General features: G+C 34.5%; 1 protein-coding gene across 2 annotated transcripts; it reads left to right on the plus strand.

Moving 5' to 3' along the window:
- Nucleotides 1-1812: 1812 nt before the first annotated feature.
- LOC148231330 (calpain-D-like) lies at nt 1813-20091 on the plus strand. 2 transcript variants are annotated; one of them, XM_088194361.1, is made up of 18 exons: nt 1813-2089; nt 4001-4188; nt 4255-5500; nt 5569-5703; nt 5774-5913; nt 6798-6930; nt 7012-7136; nt 7211-7328; nt 7398-7606; nt 7686-7795; nt 7862-8260; nt 10277-10373; nt 10441-10604; nt 10671-11086; nt 11157-11268; nt 11334-11600; nt 11670-11812; nt 17990-20091. In XM_088194361.1, exons 1-18 carry the CDS (start codon nt 1947-1949, stop codon nt 18243-18245), a joined length of 4401 nt encoding a protein of 1466 aa, XP_088050487.1. In that variant the 5' UTR covers nt 1813-1946; the 3' UTR covers nt 18246-20091. The 2 variants fall into 2 exon arrangements, with proteins under 2 accessions (XP_088050487.1, XP_088050488.1); XM_088194362.1 differs by having other exon boundaries at nt 1816-2089; nt 7021-7136.
- Nucleotides 20092-20351: the final 260 nt, after the last annotated feature.

The following is a 20351-nucleotide window of genomic DNA, read 5'->3' on the forward strand; positions in this document are numbered from 1 at the left end:
GAAGCAGTCTCTTTTTCAAGTTTCCTCTTAGGAAATTTTACTTTCGGTAAACGCGAAGCTTTGGGTGATTTTTCAGATGGTTGTTCTTCTCTAGTACCTGCAAGCTATTTTTTTTATAAATATTTTTTTATTAAGAAAAACCTCATAAATATTTATGTATACCTTTTCTGCATTTTCTTGTTCAATTTTAGCCCAAGCGGCATCTGATTGTACGCAGTTATACAAATATAACAATTCCTTTATCTCCAATTCTTCGATGATCTTTTGCATTTGTGCAGTTTGATTTTCTCTAAAATTTTTCAACGAGCAGACGAGACATGGATTCTATACAATAAAACACATTCTCTTTGAATAATATATTTATTAAAAGCTATGAGCATGTATTAAGAATATTAATTACCTGATTTAATGTTTCCATACTTTCCTTTAGATAGTTTAAGTGTCTTTCTAAAATTTTTACCCTCATTAAGAGTTCAAGAGTTTTGCTTACATCGCCCATTGTGATGAAATATAGTAAAGAAAATTGTCAGCGAAATGTAATATGCAATCACTGATTCAGTCTTTTAGGAAAATTTTAATAGCACACAACAAAAAACAGTAATAAAAAAGAAACAGTTGAAAATAAAAATTATTATAATGTTGTTTTTTATAATAATAATAGTCATAATATTTAAAATACATATAAGGTCACCAAGAAATTGTTATTTCATCGTGTCTATATTAAAATCATTTTAAAATGCATGTGTCAGTTTGTATTTTAGTAATATGGATTCATTTACAATAACAAGGTTTTATTATGATTTAACTTGAATTAAATATAAAAAATATGCTTATCAAAGTAATTTTTGTAAGAATTCAAAATGGGCGGTAAAGTAACAAAATTGCTCGTTTGTTGCGGATACTAAAAGATGATCCAACTCCTGCTTCCGAACTTTAAAACAAACACACACAAATTTAAGGATATCTTCAGATTTTTTTTAATCAAACATTTGATGTATTTTAGTAATTATATAATCTAACACCCAATCTGCTTAAACTCTTCGTTTTCATAGATAATTGACTGCGCTTCCTCGGCCCTGATTCTGAAAGTTCTGTTTTGCAGGTAGGAAACCAGAAGTTGCCACATCGACTGTGGGATGCGGCTATTTTGTAGTTTATGCAACAGGCCGGCGTGCCATACATTCGCTACGTCCAGGATTATGGCCCCTGTAGAGAGTTTCATCTGAATCCTCGGTTGATTTTTACTACTACTCTTATCAGTTGGTGGACTGAAAAATGTTTAGGGAGTAAGCCGGGGTGATGTTCTTTTTGTCTACACAGTTGCATAGTCTGGATTCAACGACCCGTTCGCAGATCTTTCATACTACGGAAAGAAAGCTTATAGGTCTGTAGTTGGTCGTTTTGGTGCCCCCTGTCATTGTTTTGGGAATAGGACCACTCGTTCCTCATTCTATTTCTGTGGAAAATGTTTTAATTTTAGTATGGCATTAATGATTGACGAGAGTACCTGATCGAGCCGAGGCTTTGTTGTCTTTTGTTTTTAGTTTTAGTTTAGTAATTGATGGTAGTCTGTGCTAAAGATATCATATTTACGGTGTTACATATTTCATCTTTTATTTTTTTATTATAAAACGGGGTAATATGGAACATATAAGTTTAATATAATTTGAATATTAAAAAAATGTGTATGTCAATTGTAAGAAAGCAACACAATATTTGGTTGATAATTAAATTATTGATGAGAAGGATTTGATGTCATAAATAAAAATAAATTGTCGCCTTTGTTCGTTGAAAAAGGTGTTTTGTGGTGTGGCAACACCGGCCGCGACTGTCAGCGGTCGTCGGGCTGTCGGTGGCGGTGGCTCTTCAGGTGCGGGCGGTGCGGTGGCGGTTCAGCCGGCGGGCGGGGGAGGGGGCGTTCGGCGGGGGCGGGGGCGGCGGCCCCGATGGGCTCGATCGCGTCGGTGCTGCAGTGGGCGTGCCACAGCCCCGACTGCCGCCGACTCAACCCCACCGAGGCCGCCGCCTGCCACCGCTGCGGGGCGACCAGGCCGTCTACAGCCGGGGGCGGACCTCCTACGAGCACCAGGTCTATACGCCTACTTCCTCCTATATACCTTCATGCAATTTTTCATTCAAGACTAATGCACGCAACATTTACACCTGCCTGATTATTTAGGCCAGTCAGCAATGTGCTTATTGCACAAAGCTGTTCATAAATGCTCCCGATATCATAAATTTTATCTCTATTGCACCTAACGTCATTTATAACAAATTATTAATACACCAATTTGATTTTGACCAATTATTATCTGTATTTCACCGTTCAGTTACCTGTGAAAGTAGACTATACGATTGAGATTTGCTCGCCCGCCTTTCCGCCTTACCGCCTTACACTCGAGAGCATAACATATGCTGTGTTGCTAGAGAATATCCGCTCCATATTTAATAAAATATTAAGGGCTTCTTAGTAATTGCACTCGATTAATATGAATTACACATTGTATTGGGCCTAATTTTTTTTACCCTTCTAATTGTTGAAAGACTTGACTCTCTTGAACAATACATGAAACTTAAATTTACATCATCAAGAGAGCTCTGCAAAGTTATGAACAAATTATAGTCTGAACTAGATTGTAGATACCCTAAAAAATAATTCTCTTTAAAACATGCATTGTCACGCTGTATTCCTGTCGTTTGCAGCAGCTAGTAGTATATACCTTCCAATTATGGTTTGCAATACCAATAAAAAAAATATAAGTGAAGAAATAAATTGGGCAAAAGATTTTGTACACAGTCGTCCTATTGATTTTTATTGGTACTCAAAGATGACAATAGAGGATTGGCATATAAAGTATTTTTTAAAGTACCTGAATGTAAGGAAGATTGTTTAAACTCTTTTTATTGTTTGAAACACGAAATATACATAAATAGTCAGGAAAAATTGGTCACAAATGTTAGAAACTTCGAAGTCGAAATTTGACCTGCTTGTTTATTTTGTTTCAAAAAGAATAATCTTCATTTAATATCTTGAAAGAAAATTTTCCGACTCTTTTCAAGCAAAATTCGCAGGCACAATATATTACAGCATAAACTTAATAATAAAGCATTCAGTTTGACATTGAACGAATGGACATCTATCAGATAAGCCGTCTTAGCAACATTTAAATACATCAATAAGTCACAAATTTCTACAAAACATAATTACCCATGCTGGAAGTATACATTGTAAACATTAAAAGTGATAATGATATAATTAATATATTTAATATATCGAAACAATAATTGCTGGGGTATTCGAATGTTACATCAACAGTTGAGAGAAACAAGACAATATAGTGTAATGGATATATTGTGTAATGCACAAAAGTCATCGTTTGTGGGTGGATCTCATCCTGAAAACTTACGTTAATGACTGAGACCACACAAAGCCCTCGTTAGGACTAGAAAAAAGGGCTTCCCATAAATAACCTCAGGGTCAGAAACTCGAAAATTCAATAAAAATAACAGTGAAGATATAATTAAAATAAATTTATTTTTTACAAGTTTATTAATTGTTATTCATTTTGGAATAAATCCTAAAAGTAGAGGAAGTCCTCATAAGGATATAAAATAAATAAAATAATAAAAAATATTAACGTATAAATTATAATATAAATAATTATTATTATTTCAGAACAACTTTCCGCAGCAATTATTCAACCTAAGTGATTAATTGATAAAAATCTTATTTTTTTTTAAAGAAATTGATTTAATTCTTATATTCTAGAAATACTATTTATTGTAATTACAATAATTATAATTAAAAAATTTCAGTTATATATTAAACATATTTTTCATATAATAATAATAGAAATTTTAATATACTATTAGTGAAACGGGGCTCTTCCTATAATATTTTAATTAATAAAGTGTACTGAAAATCAGAAATCTGACACTATTTTTTTTTAGTTTTTTACACAGTATTATAAAATAAATTGAAATAATTTCATTTTAACAGATGCGAGTCTGAGCCAGATTTGAGTCGTCGGTGGCGCTGTGACAACTGCACTCTGATCAACCAATCGGCTGGTTGGCGCTGCTTGATCTGCGAATCCTTCGCTCCACACGCCCGCGTCTATCGCCACAAGCCTTCTTCGCCCGAGGACGACGACATGACACCTGTAGAACGTGCGGCATCTCGCTCCGGTGAGTTTCCTATCGAAATTATTTCATAAATGTAAGTCATGTGTTTAATATGCTTTTTTTTTACAGTCGTCCCGAGAAGTTGTCGAGTCGACGGTGTCACTGTGCCGCGGTGCAACACCATTACAGTGATGAGTTCCAAAGAGAACAGCTGCCAGGAAGCACCCAAGATGCAGTCGCACAGTGGTGATGAACGATCGTCCATCAATGGCAGGATGTCCGCAGGCGTCACCAGATCTCATTCGCACGGATCAGTACCTCACACTCGATCGAGTTACGGCAGATCGTCGGCCAAAGATCGTTTGGTCGGATCGGACGCTTCGACGTCGTCTGCCTGCGCTTATTATGACGCTAGTTTGAAACGCTTCTCTCGAGTGCGACGCGAAAGCGGAACCTACGGTCGAAAGAGTCCCAAGAGTCGTAGCGAGCCATCCGAATCAAGATCCGAATGGGAGCTCGATCGTCCCGAAGAATATGATCATCCGCCGAAATGGACGTGCATTAGATGCACACTTGAAAATTCGGGATCGAGACCCACTTGCGAAGTTTGTTTGTTTCCGAGAAGTATGGCCCTGCAAACGACTGGCAGATGCGAGAACATCAGAAGAAAGAACGGAACCCTTCCGGCTTCTGTAAATAGGGGTGTTTTTATATCTGTGCCGGACTGGCCGAAAGAAGACTCGTCGATCGATGCGGACAATTCGACTGAACCGAGACCCGCATATCGACGGTCGTTTTCGGAACAGACTGACTCGATCAAGAGTGGTGCGCTTCAAACGGGCAAGGTTGTCTCCAGCAGGCGGAGCCTTCACGAAAGCTACGATCTGTCGTCGACGTCTTACGTCAATTCGGACGTCAAACTGTCGAACTTCAGCCAACACGGTAGCAATTTAGATAGGCCTACTAGTTATAGCAATTTTTCTAATAGACTCAGCGTCGCTGGCGTAGATACGCAGTGTAAGCTGATTCACGACAAGAATACAGATAGGGACGACTATTGGGATGAATGCGAGGGGGTCATATACGCTCTACCGAACAAGGGAAAGTATAAAGATCTGCATCTTCGATTGCAAGTGAGCGATTCGGGGGCACTCTATTCTTACGTAGCCGCCTCCGACGACGCGACCAAGAGTTCCAATGAATATTCGAACGTTGAGCCTTGTTTGGACCGTCTATCTGATAGTGTCGCCGTTTCCGAAGTGACGGCTGTGACTGATAGTAGTAATATTCGTACATCTCATATAGGAGCTCGCTCGAGGGACGGAATCAAAGGAGTCGATAATGCTTCATCCTCGGACTCGGATTCGGCCAATAAGTGAAAAGTCGTTTCAGTATGAGTTAAGAATTACATCTTTGAGTATTTTAAATGTATATTTTTCGCAGAGGGGGCCGAATGTGGTCTTGCGGAGCGTGTTCTTATGCTTATAATCGGGCATGGGTCAACAGGTGTGACGTGTGCGCTGCTCGACGCCGAGCTCCGAGTTTGACGAGGCCAGCGCTTACGACTCTCGCACCGAGGTAAATATGATACATATAATTTAAACGATTCTTGTAGAAAGACGGAAGTATACATATACGATAATTTTAGGACGGAGCCAGAGTTGAATAGTTCAGATACGTTACGAGCCAGCGAGTCTAGTCAACAGATCAAAAAGAAAGACGCTCCATTAGTACCTATTGCTTCATTGGATCATGATCTATGCAATGACGAGATGCTCTTCGCCGCCTGTATGTTAACTCGCATTACTATAATTTATAACTTATTTATATATATTTTGACCATAATAGTGGGGCACCCTTTAAAATTATGCATATGATTTTTTAATATTTTATGTATTTCTCTGAACAAGAAATAAAAAAAATGGTTCCGAATAAAATTTGGTTAGAACACTAAGGGACACCTCTGAATTATGTAAATTATCATATATAAAATTATATTTCAGTCTTCCATAGGTTAAATTTTTTATATTTATAGCTTTGTCATGTGTTAAGAATAATTTTCGATGAAGGGTTATTTCTAAATGAAGGGTTAAATAAATTGAATAATTTTAGAAAAATAGAAAAACGTTTTCAATCGAGATTTGAGTCGTCCGTGCAATAGAAAGCAACTGAAATGTATAATATAATAATCGTACAACCACCGAATGTTTTTTATTACTGCTAAAAATAAATCACAAGGTCAGAAACTCTGAACCTTATTAAGCAAGAAAGAAAGAGCTAGCAAACAAAATTCCGTTCCACGCATACATAAAGTATGGCACTGCTAGCACCCATAATAAAGTATGTAAATAAATAATACATAATTTTTTTTCAAATATAATTATCAATGTTAGCATTTCTCGCTAGTATTTTGTAAAACATCATAGCAGCTAAAGGGTTAATATGTTCATAAATAGCTTAGGGGCATTGTTAGTAAATATATCTGTGTAACTATTTATTTCATCACTTTGAGGCAATTTAATAACTAATTTTATCCAGTGCTCAATGCAGTGATTTATTTTGTATTGATTCATATTTTTCCCACTATTTTTGTCAATGCTTTGTTATATTATTACTATTATTAAACATTTATCAGTTATTTAGAAAATAAATATTGTCATTAATGGTTACAGCTGATGGATGGACTTGTAAGAAGTGCACTTTATTGAACGCCAGCAATGTAGCGATTTGTGTCGCTTGTGGCGGTTCTCGCCTCCGATCCACTCAATCAAAGCAGGATCCCACTCTTCGCAAAGGAGAATTTTGGTAATATTAAAACACTCGAATAGTGTACGCTGTGTATAGATATGAAATTTTGATTTTATGCATACCTTGTGTTCGATTAAGGTCTTGCAGTTCTTGCACGTTGAGAAACCCGTTGTCCATCACATTGTGTTTAGCTTGTAAGACGCCGCCAGTCCCTAGACACGCACCAAATTCACTACTTCCAACTCTCAGTTCCACTGAAGAAGGTAACGAGGCTTTATTTCAAATATCTCATATTTATCATTCATATATTATATTAAACATTGTTCTTTTGTATTAGTTATAGTTGAAAGACATTCTCGAGTATCAGAAGGACGTCGGAGTCCTTCACCAGCACCTCCCGTACCCAAAAGAGCCGTGAGTTCTAGTACTAAATCTCATCAATCCGAACATAAAAGGTGAGCGAATAATATATTTTATTAAAACTGTAAATACATCTGATACTAATATTTATTTATAATTGATAGCACTCGCCATTCATCGAGTCCCAATAGTGCAATCGTTGAACAGATTGAATGGCACTGTTCTATTTGTACTTACACAAACCCTCCACTCGTTTTACAATGCGAAATGTGTCAAACAGCCAAAGCGCAGGGTCAGATGCTAGTAGTGTCCAAGACGGAGGAGGCAGCGTCGGTTGCATCAGGTAGTGAATCCGTTCAAGTCACAGATGAAGGTATTTAACGCGACAGTGTTTGTTATTAACTTTCATTTAAATGTATCACAATATTGAGATTAAAATTGAATGTTTACAGCGTCTCATGAGCCCGGCCGTCAAGAGAGCACCCAAATGGAGACGTTGAGGTTGAAAGAGGAGAACTTGGCCTGGTCTCAATGGCAAGAGATTCTTAATCAATGCATTCAGGTATTGTATTTTTGCATAGGTCTAAATTAATCTAGCACTGGATATAATTTTCTGCTGTTACATTAGAGAGGCTGTCAGTTTGTCGATGAAAGCTTTCCGGCCGCCCCACGCTCTTTATATTATAGTGGAGGATCAGGGAATGGTATCGAACAACCTGCCGCCCGGTGGTTGAGGCCACGGCAAATACACGTGGACGCCGAAGACTCTCACTTGACGTGGGCCGTATTTCGCCATCCTCGTCCCAGCGACATATCTCAAGGCGTGCTGGGTAACTGCTGGTTGCTGAGTGCGCTTGCCGTTTTAGCCGAGCGCGACTGGTTGGTGCGTGGAATTGTGCTGAGGGGCGAGAGCGTATCGCCACAAGGAGCCTATCAGCTGCGACTTTGCAAAGATGGACACTGGACCACCGTTTTGGTGGACGATCTGCTACCTTGCGATAAGCGGGGTAATTTGGTATATTCGCAAGTGAGTATTGTCTATTTATATTATCGATAAATGTAGATTTTTTAATCTACTGTTTTTAATTTATTCTGTCCTAATGGTTGTGCTGTATTTATCGCCAGTTTTTAATTGAATTTTAACTTATTTATTGCTGGTTGCCTTGATTGTATATTCCATAGTTATTAAGGGTTTAATATCTTTGACCCCAGCTATAAAGATCAGTGGTGGTTTTTGTTTGTCTCTGGTACAAGTTTTAATATTTGTTCCTTTGTCTTCTACGAGTCCATTGTATCTGTTTTTTGTTTGTACTTCCCGAGACATTATTTTTATTTTTGTCTGGACTTCTTGGTCTCATTCTATTGTTTGTTGGCACTGTTTGCCATTCTAAGTTATTGTTGTCCATTTTCGTTGCCAGCGGCGCGATTCGGTAATTTTTTTATACACATACTCACTAATTTTAGCGTTTGCTATTTGAATGACCGTTTCGATTGAGTATCGATTTGTAATGGTCCGACCAGGAATCATAGAAAGAAAAATTAAAAGATGGACATATTGTAAGAAAATATCTCCAACATTTTACAAAAAAGCAACTCACTGTTTTACGTCGATCTGGAACCAAAAAATAATAAAGATATATATGTAGCGACCACACGCAGATGCCCACGTTTGAAAGGGTCTTATTATCAAAACTTGCGTTAATTTACTGTGACCAAAATGATCATCCATCAACAAGGAAACAAGACAATTGCGTAAAAAATGGATCACACAAAAGCTCTCGTTACGACCAGAAAAAATAACATGCAAGTGTTCTTACTTACACAAATAACTATTGTAATAATTAACCAAGATGTGTCAAGTGTGCAGGGTAATAATGTAAAATGTGCAAATTGCAATGGAAACCACCAAGAAAATTATAAATTGTCTGGTATATTAGCAACTCCAACAAAAAACGCATCTGTAATTTCGAACAAAACAAATAGAACCAACTAACGCCAATATAACAGAGTCAACCGAGAACAAACCAACGTATGCACAAAAAGCTAGAAATGACAGTATGCAACCGCAAAAATAAAAAATATAATAAAAACTAATGCAACAAATGAGTACTATGCTCAACCTACTAACAGTAGTTGTCTCTAAAATTGAAAAATTATTGTCTTATTACATATTGTCATATGGAACGCCAACGGTCTATCGCAACACACACAAGAAATAATTTTTTTTGAAACTCATTTTATGGAAAAAACTTGCTTCAAAATTCAGGGATACTGCGTTTATACCGCGACACATCCAAACTGAACTGCACACGAAGGCACAGTAATAATTAAAAACAATATTCAACATTATGAAGAAGAAAAATTTCAAAAATAATTTTTTCAAGCGACTAATGTTAAAATTCAAGATCGTTACTTATCATTAATACTTTTTGCTGTGTATTGTCCCTCAAAGTTTAATATTAAAAAATAAAACTATAAATCCATATTCAGCAAACTGGGAAATAAGTTTATGCTGGAGGGGATTATAATGCCAAAAATCCTCTATTGGGATCAAGACTAAAAAACAGTAAAAGAAAAGAATTGTACGAAGCGGCATTGGAAAATAGCTTGAGGTGGATCTCCACAGGATAACCAACATACTGGCTAATTGATCGGAAAAAAAAACTACTTGACTTGATTGACTTGCATTGTCAAAGGCATAGATGTAAAACGAATTCTAGCTGAATTATGTTTCGATCATTTGTCGATACTAGTAAAAAACCCTGACCTTATATAATCATAAAACTGATTGGAATTTGTTCAGAGAAAAATTTTATCAAATTATCGAATTGACATTTCCTTGAAAAGCAAATGATAAAATAGTAAATTAGTATTATATAAAATAAATTAAATTTTGTATAAATAAATATGGAGAGCATCCGATGGGATATTTTCTTTACATGCCCCAATATCATAATAAAAAAAAAGATTTATTGCTACATGTAATAAACAGATTGTAAATAAATAAATAAAAATTAATATTATCAATGACTGATGTTTATAGGCCAAGAGAAAACAGCTTTGGGTGCCTTTGATTGAAAAAGCAGTTGCAAAATTGCACGGATGTTACGAAGCGCTGGTTTCAGGAAGAGCAATTGAAGGTTTGTGTTTTTTACGGTAGGCTATGAAGGTATTGTTTCATATTCCTAATAATCTTCTCTGTGTTAGGCTTGTGTACATTGACTGGCGCACCATGTGAATCGGTTCCGCTTCAAGGTGGAGCGTGCGCGGGTGAGGAAGAATTGGATAGAGACCTTGTTTGGGCTCAGTTGTTATCTTCTCGACAAGCTCGATTTTTAATGGGAGCTTCTTGCGGCGGTGGGAATATGAAGGTATATTCCATAAATTATATGATAGTTTTATTAGCATGGCAATATACTTCATTATAATTTGTACAGGTGGATGAAGAAGAATATCAACGCTTAGGCTTGCGACCCAGACATGCCTATTCAGTCCTGGATGTTAAAGACGCGCCTGGATCTTTGCGACTGCTACAGCTGCGAAATCCTTGGGGACATTACAGCTGGCGGGGTGCTTACAGTCATTCCTGCCCCCGCTGGACGGAACCGTTGAGAAGAGCATTGCACATAACGTGTGAAACCGAAGACGATCAAGGAGTCTTTTGGATATCGTTTGACGATGTACTCAAGTATTTTGATTGTATCGATATCTGTAAAGTACGTGTGGGGTGGCACGAAGTCAGATTGACTGGCATACTTCCGCCATTCGCCTCCACTCGACATTTGTCTTGCTTGCTGCTGACGGTGCTGCAGCCCACAGAAGCGGATTTTACACTTTTTCAGGAAGGACAGAGGTATATTAATTGATTGGAAACATAATGAAAGAACATTAGTATTAGATTATATTTTATTTCTTTCGAACAGGAGCTCAGCTAAAGCTCAAAGATCGCAATTGGATTTGTGTGTTGTGGTTTTTCGTGCGAGAGCTGGCGCCGCTCCACATCCTGGTCGTTTAGTCGCACATAGTAAAAGACAAGTGAGTTGATCGCATATAAATTAATGGTTATATCAGTCTTTTATTTTAATATTTTATATGTTTAGGTACGAGGGTTTGTTGGGTGTCACAAAATGTTGGAGCGAGACCTTTATGTCGTAGTTTGCCTGGCGTTTAATCACTGGCACACCGGATTAGAAGATCCGACTAGTTTTCCACGTCACGTGTTGGCCGTGCATTCATCAAAGAGATTGCTTTTGCAAAGAGTACCTCCGCCACCGCACGTCCTCGCCGACGCCATTATAGGACTTACTCTAGCGCGAGGACAGAGGCACGAAGGGCGGCAAGGAATGACAGCTTACTACCTCACTAAAGTAAATCTTGATTCGCAGAAGAGATTCGTATGTTAGTTATACTTTTAATTAAAACTATGGACGATTTAGGGTTGGGCTGGTCTTGTGGTCATGGTTGAAAATAGGCACTCAAACAAGTGGATACACGTGAAGTGCGATTGTCAAGAGAGTTACAATGTGGTGTCTACGAGAGGAGAACTGAAGACAATTGACTCCGTTCCACCTTTACATAGGTATGTTGTTGTTATATCTCTTATAATTCCCTTTATTTATAGATTTAAGACTGCATTTCAGGTAATTTGTTTGTTAGACGCTGATTAGTTGGATTGTGTAGCAACCTTCGGATTTTTTTTATTAATCGAACATTTGATTTTTAAAAAAGTTTGGAAATTGAAGATGAATCATCCTTTATTTGAGCCTTTTTTTGAGTTATCAGATTAGGCGATATTTTTTCAGTTTTCAAAGATTGTTTCTCTTTTATATTCCAAGTTGGAAGCGAAGTGGAGTTTCGTAAGTTCCCAATGCTTGTAGGCCATTGATGAAGAGGAGTTGTCAAACGTGTCTTCTAGTCCACGATTCTTTGATCAATGCAGATGAATTGCAGTAGAACTAAAATCTTTGTACACTATTTATATAATACAGTTGACCCCCCTATAGCGTAGAGAATGGGGCTTCGTTATAGGGGACTGGGCACCCATACAAAATTTGAGGTTAGATTCTTTCAACTTGTGAATTTAACGAAATCAGTAGATCAAACTTTTTTATAAACAAGAGCACATGCCATATGTTCTTATTGAGACACGAGCGCGAAGATGGTCCTTGATTTTGCCAGTGCCAGGGAAGTCAAACGCAACAGTTTTTTGAGTTATTTTTTTAAAATGCGTAAGCCTACAATGAATAAATAATATAAAGTAAATATGAATTATCAAACTTTTTCTGCAGTTTGTTTTATTTCAGGATATTAATAAAAACCTATTAATTATATTAAAAACAAACAATAATGGTAGAAATGAAAAAAGTTTAATACTGTGCTTGACATTTTTCTAATGCTTTTTTAATTCAACAGATTGCTCTGTGGAACAATCGTATTGAATAAATTATTATATTTACATGGGTTTTGCATTTAAATTTTGAAATAAAATATTAGCTAAGTTATGAAAGATTATGTATTATTTTAAATGCACTAAAATTTGAATGTTGGATATAAAGTGTCTTCATCATATATACAAATATATTTTATGATTCATTAATAGTTTTTTAGATTTGTAATAGATATGTATTACATAATTAAATAATTTTATTATAAACAAATAGAATGGTTGAAACCCCCTGAAAAGTGTATACGTAATGTATTTAAAAAACGTGTACATTGATTTGCTTGATCATAATTTTTTTCATAGCTATACAAAAATAAATATTTTATTACTGTATTGTGATGAATATCCCTGGAGTGTTATAGCGCGGCGGTGTTTCGCTTGTCACAGAATACGTCTAGCGAAATCAAGGGACAAACAGTAACTAAAACTACTCTTTACGGAGGAACACTATAGGAGAGACCGCCGCATACGCTATAGGGGGGAATGCTATAGGGGGATTTACTGTACTTCGAATACACATATTATTTATGACCAATGTTCCCTGTAAGGTGTGCGCGTGTGCGCGCGCACACCTACTGAAATGTCTCCGCACACATGTTTTACCCTCCGCACAGTCAATATTATAAAAGAAAGTTTCCTTTGCCAGATTTTAGTTTTGTTCGAATGCATGAAACAATACAGGCACAATTCTTTCGCACGCTTTCGGAGAAATGAGTCGAATCATTTCTCAGAAGGATTGCGAGGGTCAAGCAAAATTTTAAGTCGAGCGGGATCACTATTCCATCCCGTTCTATCGCATGCCAAAGTATAGGAAAAGAAGATCGTATTTTAGTGTTTAGGTCCTCTACATTTCATAGTCTTTGACATGCTTCAACTTGCAAGAAACATTACACTCGGTAATGAGTTCAGTCTCATAGCAGTCCTTATTGTGAAAACAACGCAATTCTTTTAATATTTTTTTAATTAAACGGTAAAAGTGTCCGTGCTAAAAAGTAGTGATTTTTTTACTTAAATTATAAATAATACAAAACTAATAATCAACTTTTGTAATAAACAACAACAGGTGTGTTCAGTTTACGTAACAAACAATTCAAGTGAAAAATTAGTTACAGTACAATTTTACCTATTAATTATATAAAACTTATCCCCTTAAAATGTCGAAAAGGAGTGGATGTGATATTTCTAATACGACCATTAAGAAGAAATCCTACGATAAATTTAAACTGGAATGGCTCTCTGAAATCGTCGAAACAAAAATGCCATTTTCAATGCATTTACAAAAAGTAAGAATTGGTGAAATATTTGTTTATTCCGAGACGTATGATTGTGTCAAATGCATCATATGTTCCGAAGCCAATATGCCAGGAGAATTCACGTCTGGAAAGAAGTGGACTGAATGGAGGCTGTTTCTTGTAAAAAGACATCTAAGTCATAAAGCACACCGGGATGCTATTACAAAATTGAACAATTTGAAAACAGGTGGACTTTTGAAAATAATGACTGAAACACCTGAAGAACGGAAGAATAGGATTGAGATCACTGAGCGCAAAAAATCTAGTTGCTATCTAGTCAAAGTTTTAATCGATAATGTTCTTTTGGCAATAAAAATAAACGCTTCTATGTGCTCTGTACAAGACATTCATAATCATGTATCTAAATACACAGATATTCCCGAAAGCTGGCGAAGTAAAAATTATGGGTTTGAATTTGTCGAATGCATTAATGCAGTCATTAAAAAGGAATATTTTGACAAATTTCGAAAGTCTCGGTTTCATACATTAATTGTTGATGAAAGTACGGATATATCTGTACAAAAAATACTAATTTTGTACGTCAAATATCGATATGGGATGAATTACAAGACTATTTTTGCGGGAATAATAAAATTGTGTTCTTGTGATAGCAATAGCATTTTTTCAGCCCTAAAGAAATTTTATAGTGACAATGAAATAAATATACAAAATATGGTTATGTTTACATCAGACGGAGCTGCAGTAATGCTTGGAAAAAAGAATGGAGTAGCAGCTATGTTGAAGCGGGAAATAAACCACTTAACAGAACAGCATTGCGTAGCTCACAGAGAGGATTTAGGAATCGATGATGCCTGGAAACAAGTTTCAATAATGCAGGATATTGAAACTTTATTAAAAACAACCTATACAATGTTCAGCAGGTCATCTGTTAAAAAAGGCCAATTTGAAGAATTATCTAAATTTATGGAAAGTAATGTTGTTTCATTTCGACCAATTAATGAAGTTAGGTGGCTATCGAGGCATTTCGCAGTTAGCGCTTTTGTGCGTAATTATAATGTCTTAATAGATTATTGCACAGAACAAGTGGACAAGTATAATGACCCAATCAACAAATATTGCTTGAAAATGCTGAAAGATCCTCAAATTCACGTCTCGATAATGATTTTGAACGATGTTTTGGGTGAACTATCATCAATGTGCAAATATTTTCAAAGGAGCAATATAACAAGTATAGAGGCCAATTTGCAAAAGCTAAAATTAATCAACTAAGAGCTCAATATTTAAGTGAAGTAGTTCATTGGAGCAAAGATGTGAAAAATATATTATCATTAAATAGCAGCGATATAAATTTAACCGCGATTTTGAGATTCATCCAATTGCTCTGTGATCATCTAGAAATGCGATTTCCAGAAGAAGAATTATTGGAGTGGCGTGCTTTCGATCAGGCCGCAATAGGAAGAGCTAAAGAGTTTGAATACGGAAAGGATCAATTAGACAGACTTATATTTAAATATACTCAATTATTACAAATTACTGACAAAGATACAATCGAAAATATGCATAAACAATATTGTAATCTTAAATTTATAGTTGCCGAGAAAGTGAAGACTGGTTCGATTCAAACATTTGCCGATTTATTAACCTTTGCAACATAGTGATTCAGATCAATTTGATTGTATATCAGTTTTACTAGATATTTGTGGAACCTTTCTGGCATCAAGCGCTGAATGTGAACGAGGATTTAGTTTAATGAATGCAATTAAATCAAGATCAAGAAACAGAATGGAAGTAGAACATTTAGAATGTTTACTACGAATAAAGTCATACATTTCATCCGGGGAAAATGTTGATTTAAATGTGGTTTATAAATATTGGGTCGATAGAACGGACAGAAGAGAGAAAAAATAATTATTGAAAAAAAATAATAAATAATTTATATGTTCATTGTATAATAATATAATATTTTCAATACACTAATAATAATATTAATAATAAACACTTGTAATAATAATATAATCTTTTCAATACACTAATTCATAAAATATATATTGTGTTCTAAATTGTGCAACAAATTGGTTGACTGGCTGAACCCCAATGTGATATAGTGCCAAGCGATTGGGTCAGAATATTATGCAATTTTCATAAAATTAATTACCTACTTTCTAGTGTTTTTGCTTTGGAGCATTGAATCTCCTAGGGTCGGTCCATTAGTATATTTATTCCGTTTAAAAAAGTAGGTACAATAGAAATCGACAAAATTCGGAGAAAGATTTTTTTACGTAGTTGAAAATTTAATAAGAATAATTTTGAATAAAAGTGAAAAAACTACATTTTTATAAATCTTTATTTTGAAAAAAAAACACAACATACATATATATAGATTCAATATAAATAAAAAGAAAATTCTAAAAGTTTAGTATTTATTATATTATATCAACGAATATTTTTTTTTCTTTTTTATTTATTTCAAAAATTATCTTTGTTAGTGTTGTTATTATATAAAATCACTGTGACTAATAAATATACATTTTAATGAAAAATTGTATGTATTTATGGGGGGGGGGGGGGTGTAAATTTATCGCACCACCACTGCACAGATGCATCGATGATCCGCACACACAATAGAAAAATTAGAGGGAACGTTGTTTATGACTTCCATATTTATTATGACGTTTCTCTCTTTAGGATGAATTTATTTTTAATTTTTTTCTGGATCTTATTCGGTACATTTTTTATTTCATCTATCGACTTTTCATATAATTTTTTAATGCTTTAACTGCCATTGATATGTTTTCCATTTTTCATTAAAAACTTTATATTCAATCGTTTTGTTTTTATTATTTACAATGTTTTATATGATTCATCTCCTCTCTTTAAAACATTTATAACATTATAATTAAATTCTGTTCTAAAATTATAATGATTTCTTATATTACTGTCCACAATATTCTTATACATATTTTTTCATATCATATTAACATCCATGCTTACTACATTCGTCACAATTTCGTAATTCTATTCTTAATTTGTTAAAATCTTTTTTTTTTTTATAAATTTATACAATAGTTTTTTTATATAAATTTATACAATAAAATGATCAGTAATTCTTTCAGTTATTTTTACTTTACATTGTACTCTTTTACTCTTGGTAAAAAAAATTAATATATTTGCCCATTTTTATATTTTTGAAGTATAAAAATCCTCACATTTGTTCCAATTGAAATTCCAGTCTCCAATACAAATAGTATTCATAATTTTATCAGAACTCCCTTCTGAAATATTATTTATGAATTCCAAAGAAATAGTACCTACTGGAGATGGTCTCATGATTGTCTCACTTCGCATTTTTGACGATTCAATAACTGCTATAGTTTTAATCAGGTTTCTATAAAACTTTTCTAATAAATATCTTAGTTAAGTTCGTTAATCAGCCGGATCCGCCATCTTGATTAAAAATGGCGGATATTCAAAATAAAAAAATTAACGCTTTATGAAAAAAACAATGTTTTACAAGGACATAAATATATTTTTTAAGAGTTCACCAATGAACAGTTCTTCTTAAAACAGGTACCTCTGTGGAGTAGAACGACACAGGATGCACCAATTTATTAGGTATTGCTGCGTTTTTTATGTGCCGGCAGGTGATCCGTATATAACAAATTTGAGATACATATTTTCTATTAAATATTTTTGTACCATATTTGCTCTTACAAATTTCATGATGCATAGACTAAAAATTTAGATAATTTCTGCAACCTGAAAGAATTTTTTGATTGATAATTTTCTGGTGATGAATATTAATTATACTTAAAACGATTAAATTACTGCTCTTAACCTTAAACGCATGGTCTAATAGTAGAATGAGACATTTGCTATAAGTGTTTTCATCATATTCGGAAATTAAACACATCATTACTCACAATCCCTAAAGAGAATGGGATTAAAGATCTGCTTATCGTTTTTACTCCGGTGTTAATTGACACTTTTGATTGTATACTCGTTTATTTGTATGTTTGCGTTTTTATTTTTCGAAATTAAATTTTATTTTTGAATTTTTCAGGCAAGTCATAATAGTTTTAACACAATTAGAAGGTAGCGGCGGATTCTCAATTGCACATAGATTGACGCACCGTCTGGCTACGACGGGGACTCTGCACGACTGGGCCACGCCCCCCGGCAGCGGAGCGCCCAGCTCGTCCTCCGTCGGCTCTTCTTCGGCGGACTCTTCAGCCGAGGAGGACGACACGTACCGCCACCACCAGCCGCCCCTAGATTACCAAGTGCATGGTCTCCATGCCCCGCGCCTGATTACATGAGTAACTGTGTCGTCGTGTTGCATTTCTCTGCCTATTCACACTGTGATCATATACTTGCACATTAGCGTAGTATTTTTTAAGACGGAAATGTTGCCACGCAGATAGTGAAGAGTTAATAATTAAAAGTGATTATAAAAAAAAGTGATAACTGTGCAATTCAGCATTGCATCTATTGATATATAATATACACACGTAAATAAATAAATAAAAAGATATATTGTAAAATGTATGATATTCTTCAGAGAATCACAATGACGGACTGTGTAATTATCGGTAATAATTTGTGCAATATAATATTATAAAATATTTTATATGAAAATGGTAGTCTGTCGTTTCCCGGTTTATTCTTTTCCGTACGAGGTGTTAATGCACAATTGATAACGGTAGTATACGCTTACTATTACTGAGTTGTTTAGTCGTTAATGTTTCACTAAGATTTGTGCCAACAGCTTATTGATTTAAATCGTGAAGGTGTAAGAGATTAGTCGTAATAACCGGATGGTGACAATTGGATCGGTTTGTTGACGCATTTTTGTTTAGAATACTCATAGATTTTTAACGGATAGACGTGAGAGTTACATTTGCGACTGATTGTTTAAAGCACACGAGCACCGTCTTCATTTGAAAACTAGTCATTTACGGTCAGGCCATAAGCGAACGGCTCAAATTTGCACAAAAGTCGGGGATTATGTTGTAGTAGTGTGCATTCTTTCAATGTGTCGTAAAAATGTGTATAGCGAAAACATAGTTTATGGCTTGCACTGTTTCTTATTATTAATTTTGATCGAAGATATAGTTGAATCGGATATGTCGAGACAGTGCTGGTTTATGTTATTATTTTTTGTTGTTATTTTTGATATTTTTTACAATCTAATACTGCCAGTGGAATAACATTTTTTTTTATTATTTAATTTTATATTATAAGAGGTCTGACTTTTTAGTAATTATGATGTAACTATCAATAATTGATAGAAAGTCTTATAATTTTAAGCTTTAATGATATTTAAAAATATCTCATATTAAATCGTAGATTGTTGCTCTGATATTTTATGAAGACCTCCAATATTTAAGTCACTCGTACTCGAATTTATGCATACTATTTTTTTAGATTCATACATTAGACATATGAGAGTTATTATGAGGGTGAGTCAAATTAAAACCGTGGATATGTTTTATCTCGTAGTTTATTGAACGAAATGATATAAAAATTACATTTTATAAAAACATTCTTTCAAAAAGTTCAAGTGAAGTTGTATAATATTTCTTGCTGATATATGGATTTTTAGTATAAATTATAGTATCAATATGTTTTCTTTATTCAATATTTTCATTTGACTAACCCTCGTATTTTATTATAATATCATATCTTGATGCATCATTCCGAAAATATAACTTATTTTACCTCATGATTTTATTATGTATTTATTTAAGTATCCAACGAAAAGACCCATAACGAGTGATTTTTAATTTATAGAAACTAAGGTGTTACTGTGATTGTTTAACTCATGACAATTGTACCGTATTGCTCATTTTATGATCTTATTTTTGATTAATTTATATTTCTCTTAATTTAATCGTATTGCGACTGATTAAAGTTATTGTTGATGATTTCTCGTGCCATTATGTTTCGTCGTCCATTTATCCACCGAACCAGACTGATCTGCTATGAAAACGTACCGTAATTTGTTTTAGGAATTGAAATTTTAGAATTTTGAACAATCTTGAGCGAATTTTTTGCTTGACTTGATTTTTAATTATCTTTATTATGTATATTGGCTGTATTTTAAATAAGATGTTAACGGTTTATGATTTTATTTCATAATATATTTTATGAGTGAACTGCAAAGCTTTTTTATTGCATCATTCCCAATCCAAGTTTTTGTTTCAGGCCTCGGAAAAAAATGCGTTTTTGTATATACAGTAAAAAGCATGAGAACTAAAGATTTGCGACGTTTTCTCATGCAGCATTTTATTTAAATATATATATATACGTAATATTTGTACACAATAAAATTTACAATATATCCATGAAATGTTTTACATGTTTCAAAATATACGTTTATTTATATGGCATTTAAATTTTAAACTTTTTTAACAATATACATA

This window comes from Plectrocnemia conspersa, unplaced genomic scaffold, assembly GCF_051122295.1.
Source record: "Plectrocnemia conspersa isolate PC_06_02 unplaced genomic scaffold, ASM5112229v1 ptg000010l, whole genome shotgun sequence".
NCBI lineage: Eukaryota > Metazoa > Arthropoda > Insecta > Trichoptera > Polycentropodidae > Plectrocnemia > Plectrocnemia conspersa.

Bases quoted from the DNA above. Each gene is read 5' to 3' on its own strand.
- LOC148231330 (XM_088194361.1), top strand. From the start codon at position 1,947: ATGGGCTCGATCGCGTCGGTGCTGCAGTGGGCGTGCCACAGCCCCGAC. The intron at 7,137-7,210 runs GTAACGAGGCTT...CTTTTGTATTAG, and splicing joins TCTCAGTTCCACTGAAGAAG to TTATAGTTGAAAGACATTCT. The intron at 10,605-10,670 runs GTATATTCCATA...TAATTTGTACAG, and splicing joins GCGGCGGTGGGAATATGAAG to GTGGATGAAGAAGAATATCA.